The 6000-nt window shown below is 50.7% G+C and overlaps 1 protein-coding gene across 3 annotated transcripts in view; it reads right to left on the reverse strand.

The window, feature by feature from the left end:
- Positions 1 to 5728, reverse strand: part of SP3 (Sp3 transcription factor) — a 37028-nt gene extending 31300 nt beyond the window's left edge. For all 3 annotated transcript variants that reach the window (XM_074911160.1, XM_074911159.1, XM_074911158.1), the window contains exons 1-3: positions 5329 to 5728; positions 4880 to 5004; positions 4585 to 4701 (exon numbers count right to left, since the gene is read on the reverse strand). In XM_074911160.1, coding sequence (XP_074767261.1) covers positions 4585 to 4701; positions 4880 to 5004; positions 5329 to 5335 — 249 coding nt within the window. In that variant the 5' untranslated portion in view covers positions 5336 to 5728. The remainder of the gene's footprint in view (positions 1 to 4584; positions 4702 to 4879; positions 5005 to 5328) is intronic.
- Between the last annotated feature and the right edge of the window lie 272 nt (positions 5729 to 6000).

The raw sequence follows: 6000 nt of genomic DNA on the forward strand, positions 1-6000 counted from the left end.
TGCATCAGGAACCTATAGTATCACCCATAAAGGAGAAGATGGATGTCAGAATCACTTTGAGCTTCCTCAAAACCATCATACAGGCCAGAGAACCGAGAAGTACAGGTAACTGACACATGGGATTTACCCATCTTTTTGTCTAGTGGAAAACATGAAATTTAAAATGTCTTCATATTTCTCTATCCTATCAGCACTACTTCCACCTAAACTGATCTTAAGCTAGTTGCATCTCAGATGGTTAATGTTCTGAGGCATAAACTGGAATTCCAGATTTTCATTAAGTTCTGTGAAGCACTGATACTCAATTCTAAAGCTCAAGATATGCCAAAGCAGTCTTAAAACACTCCAACCTTTATTTGTAAAAGATACAAACAAATGCTTTGAGCACAGCAGAGAAATTATACTCATCTTCCCCACATTGCTAATCATTAATCTCTCCAAATGTTTTCCACATATTGTTGGTAAGCAACAACACAAATAAATCATACCCCCCTGCTTTTTTTTTTTTTTTTTAAGGCTAAAGAATCGGTGCAGCCTGCAGTACACTAGATGCAGCTACATACCACAACTGGGGCAGTCATCTCTGACAGCTCCCATTCTTTTGTGGCTGTGAGAACCAACAGTTTTCTCAGCCAGCCTGCCACTTTTCTCAATTCACCCACTCTCCAGTCCTCCAACCCCGTGCTCCCATCAGTCTTGCACTGTATCCTCACCTATCCCAGTTATGCCCAGCACAACCATAAGAACGGCCCTTGGGAGCATGACAGTTCAACAGTGTGTCCTTAGCTTTGCACTGCAATGAAGTAAAAGAACGTAAACAACTGGTTATCATTTCAACTTCGTAGCTTCTTAAACACTCATCTCACCATGGAACAACCATACAACTGATCATCAACAGTTTGTTGGACCTAAATTTTAGAATCTGTTCCCTCTTTTGTTTTCTCCATGCAGGACTCTGCCACCTCTGCTTTGCTTCTTCTTTTCACCTAATGCCAAAATCTTTGCAGATGTTTAAACTGGAATGAAACTAGAGCATTTATAACTAAACAAAACAGAATCCTAAATATGAAAGTTTAAGGTAGAATTATTAGCCAACGATAAACAGTGAAAAAGTAAAACCCAAACTAAAACCTCTCCGACTTAACATTCCCAAGAGAGGGAAAGACATCCACAGAGGTCAAAAGATATGAAGCTGTCACTCTAGGTCAGGCAGCAGCGCATACCATCTCAGCAAGGCTTTCACACATACCAGCAGGCAGCTATATTTGAGGGGAAGTTTCCATGGCAAGCATTTGAACCAACCATGGATGCAGTAGTGTAGCAACTGAGGAAAAGATTCTCAGGTAAGCAAGCCACAAACTCAAGGCCATCTACATTAAAACCAACCACCAGCAGGCAAAACACAAAGCACTGGTATTGGATGATTGCAGGCAGAATAAATCATGGTGTCAAAGCCTAAACTGAAAGACTGCAGACTCCATCAACGAAAAAAGACAACATCAGCAGTAATGCCTGCTAGTATTCTGTCATCCAAAAGTAAATATAGCTCTAACCACAATCCTGGGCCAAGCTTGTGGACTAGAGACAGCCTGCCCAGTTCACTGACAGTATGGAAGGGAGAAAAGGGTTGAGTTTAGTTCTGTCAGCTGTTGTCTTCACTTGCTGTCCATACAAAGCAGTTGCCACTTTCATTACTCTCTTTATTTCCACACTAATCCTTTCAGTGGCATAAAAGTGGGGTCCACTCAAACAGCAGGCTTGGATTAGATACCAACATAGAATCAGTGAATAATTTCAGTTGGAAAGGACCTCTGAAGGTCATCTGGTCCAACTCCTGGGCTCAAAGCAAGGCCAACTAGATCACAGCAAATACAATCACATTTGCTCCAGCTCTTCCCCAAATCCCAGACATGCAATATTCCCTGCATTCCTATGGGAGTTTTGTTGTTACTGTTGCTTTTAAATCATACTGCTGGTCTCTTGGGGAGCAGCTGCAGCATACCATTTCAGCCAGGAAAGCAGTGTGCAGTAACTGGCTAGCCTAGTATACTGGCTCCAGCCCTGCCAGTTCCTACCAAGCGAATGTCAGTAAAGCACTAACAAAATAACCCCCCAAAACACAGCACCACTATCCTCATATATGCAAGCTCTTCAAATGCTTCTAAAGGAAACGACTAGTTTAACTTTTACTATCCATTTATATGGCCTGAGAGTTCTACCAGACATTCGGCAGTCAGAACTGCAGTCCGGGTACAGAAGATACTGGGAAGGGGCTGCCTCCCCATTGCTACATTAGGCACCATCACCCACACACAGGTATCAAACCAATTCATCTATACTCCTGGGAAAGGGATGAGCATCACAAGCCCCCGGAAGACAATGTATCTGTGTCCATGCATACAGACTTCATTTTCCATGAGTTATGAGGTACCTACAATTTAAGCCTTTTTAGCTCCTCATGACTTTTTCCACACCCCAGTAAGATACACTTGGGGGATCACCAAAAAAAAAAAAAAAAAAAAAAAAAATCTTTATTCCACTAAATCCCTTCCGGCATTCTGTTTTTCACAAAAAATGTATTTTGGGGACCTTAGTCCCTCCCCTCCCTTTACTAAGGTCATCTTAATTAACTCCAGTGTCTAATTCAGCTACTGTAGGTATCTCTTCCAATTTATATTTAGTTTCCACCCAAAATATTCTGAATCATTCAAGAGCTATGTTGTAGGAGTGTAAAAATTACCAGAATGCTATAACCTAACTCACAGCAGATATGTAGGAGGGGCCTATCTGCATGTATGAAAAGTAGTGCATGAGTTTATATTCATATTTAGTTTTAACTAAGATTTTGGCTTCTCTTGAATTGCTTCCGCCTTGCCCTGAAAAACCCCTTATACATAAACATAACAACAGATGAGTTTAACAGGAATAAAGAAGTACTATTTCAAAACTGCTTTGCCCATTTTGAACTCTCATGAACCATTTGTCCTGTACTCTGGTACCCTGTCAGACCTAGCATTGCTCATGCTAAGCAATCAACCCATCTGCAAGATGTACAATTCCAGCTTTAAAATGAGAACAACCTTAAGGCAGATACAAGAAAGCAAGCTATCATTTAAGCATCATTCATTTTTCAATATGTATGTTTATGCAAGAAACAGATCCAACATTCCACTTTTCAGCACTGTATGCATCTAGTCTTATGAAACAAATCTTAAGAGGTATCAGGCACTTAACAACATCTAGAAAGATTTTTAAAAACATACAGCCTAAGAAATAAACAGGTTCAGTAGAAAGGACACTTGAAAAGGAGTCCGAATTTTAATATATTTTCAAGCTCTGTCAATAGTCTACAACCTGCTCTGTGACCTCAGACAAGTATTTTGCTTCCGTTTCCCTCTATGTAAAATAAGCTGAAATGTACAAATGAAAAGCATTTTAAAGTTTAGCGCTTGAGTATTTAGTAAACTTTACATTTTGACATCTGTTAAAGCTTGCCAAAGCCACTTCACCCACCAGTACAATGCTTTGCAGTTTTTCTTCCTATTTGCAGAATCCTAAAAGCACACAAAGCTGTTCTACAGCAAGTTTAGAAAACACGATGTTTTTTAAATGAAAAAAAGAGGATTTTCTGCTTTTTTAAAACTTTTCTGTAAGAAATTTTTTTTTTTGTAATTTAGAGGTAATATATGTCATTTCCCAAGCACAAAGGCCGGAAAAGACATCATCATGTCATTTTAAAAGATAATTTGGAACTCCCTTCTAATAAACTGGCATTTTTAGGTATAGGTTATTTAGAAATGCACCATCTCTTAACTTTACCAGCATATATCAACAAGAGAGTTTAGCTCGACCAATTAAGGAACACTGCCAGTTTCTATTAGGCTTTTGTTATGGATATTGTTGAACTAGCTTCAACAAGAACGCCTTTCTAGTATGCAAGATCCATCTCATCACACAAGGTCCCAAGGTCATCAAGGCTCCTTTCAGAGCCCAGCGCGCATGAGAGATAAGGCCAGAAATTCGGTTTGCAATACGAGGGACTGCATGATAACTGCACCTAGAAAAAACAGCGTCGATACAGGAAGCAGCTTTCCACCACCGCGTTCGCTTCTAAACAGCCATTTTACTTCTAACTACATCCTTCCCTACAGCCAGCCTTCATTTTGTGTTCCTGCCTGGGTGCGCGGCTCCGGGCAGACGGCTAAGGAGCGGATACTGGGGGTGCGCTCAGGTGGAGGTGAGATGCCTCCCAGCCTCGCCGGGTGCCGAGCGAGCCGCTCCGGTGCCAGGGCCGGAGGAGGGAGGTTTCCCGCCTCCCCCCGTTTTTGAAAGTAAATGAAGGCGCCGCTCCCAATGGCGGGGGAGGGGGGAGCTTGGCTCCCTCCTCCTCCCGGGAGCCCGGCTCCTCCTGGAGAGGCAGGGGAGCCCGGGGACCCCTCTCCTGGCAGGTCGGCCCTGCTATCGTCCCTCCCCCCGGGCGGGCAGTGCCGTGTGTCCCGTCCCTCCCCCCGGGCGGGCGGGCTGGCTGGCTGTGCTGTCTCTCCCCCCGGCAGGCCGTGCGAGAGCGGCGGGGCGGGCACTCACCGCTCCGGCAGAGTGAGAGGCAGCGGCGGCGGCGGCGGCCTCATCCTCCTCCGGCGACGGCGGGCCGATCTTGCTGCAGGTGGCCGCCAGCAGAGCGAGCGGTGACGGCTGAGCGTCCTACCCACAATGGGCGGGTTCAGGGAGAGAAAGTGGGTGGCGGTTAGTGCGGGACAGCGACCGGGCTCCTCGCAGACGCGCACACAGGAAGCGGCGGCGGCGGCACCGGCTCCCGCACCCGCTCACAACGTGTCACCCGGGGGAGGGGGGGAAGGGGCCCGGCCGGGCCTGCGCTTACCTGGGGGGCGGCCGCCCCGGCGGAGGCCGAGGCGGCGCCGTTGCCGTGCTGGAGATACTCGCTGTGGCTGCTGCTGTCCACGTCTAAGGCAGCCATTTCCTCTTGTTTCACGGGCTTCTCGGGAGCTGCGGGCACAGCGGGGAGGGGGGAGGGGAGAGTCACTGACGGGAGCGATCACCCCCCTCCCTCTCCCTCCCTCCCTCTCCCCCCCCCTAACCCCAGCGCTCCCCCCGCCCTCCCGCACGGAGCCCTCCTCCTCCTCCTCCTCCTCCTCCCCGTGCTGCTGCCCCTGCCCCTCTTCTCCCTCCTCCCCCTGCTCCTCCTGCTGCTGCTCTCAGTGCCGCTCTCGCCTCGCTCGCACACGGACGCTCCGGGGCCGGAGCGGGGAAGCGCAGGGCCGGAGCAGGAGCAGGGAGCCCCGCGGGGCGGCTCGGTCGGTGCGTACGTACCGGTCATGGTGTGAGTGCGAGCGGCCGGCTGGCTGGCTGGCTGGGCGGGAGGCAGGCAGGCAGGCTGGCTGGCTCGCACACAGGCCCTGCTGGCTGGGGCTAGGCGGCTGCCGCCGGGGACATGCTTATTGTGCTCACGGGCTGAAGCGGCGGCGGCGGCCCGAGCCTACTCCGGGGTTTTTTTTCCTATTTTGATTGACGGTGCGGGAAAGCCGAAAGGTGGGGCTTGCAGCGGGAGAGGGGGCCCGGCCGACACCGCCGCCCGCCCGCCCGCCTGCCAGCCCGGAACTCCCGCCTACGCCCGCGCGCGCGCGCTCATTGGCTGCGCTCCGCCGCCGCCGCCGCTCGCACTGGCCGTCCGGCCTGCCAGTCACCCGCCAGGGGCGGGGGGGGCGCCTCATGCCGAGGCGGCTTCCTGTTTGCCAGGGCTTGTGCGAGGAACAATGAGCGGGACCCGCCGAGAGCCCGCGGCCTGCTCCGGCCCGGGCCCGCGCGGCCCCCGCGCCGCGGGGAGGCGGCCCCGCCGCCGCGCTCCCCCGCCGCCGCGCAGAGGCGACGCGGCCCGCGGGGCCTGGCCGCCCGCCCGCGCCGCAGGGGTCAGCGCAGAGGCACAGCTGCGCGGCGGCGCTCTCCCCCGTGCCCCCCCGCCCGCCCCGCTCCCGTCCCCCCCGC

This window comes from Athene noctua, chromosome 7 (assembly GCF_965140245.1).
Source record: "Athene noctua chromosome 7, bAthNoc1.hap1.1, whole genome shotgun sequence".
In the NCBI taxonomy this organism is placed as follows: Eukaryota; Metazoa; Chordata; class Aves; order Strigiformes; family Strigidae; genus Athene; species Athene noctua.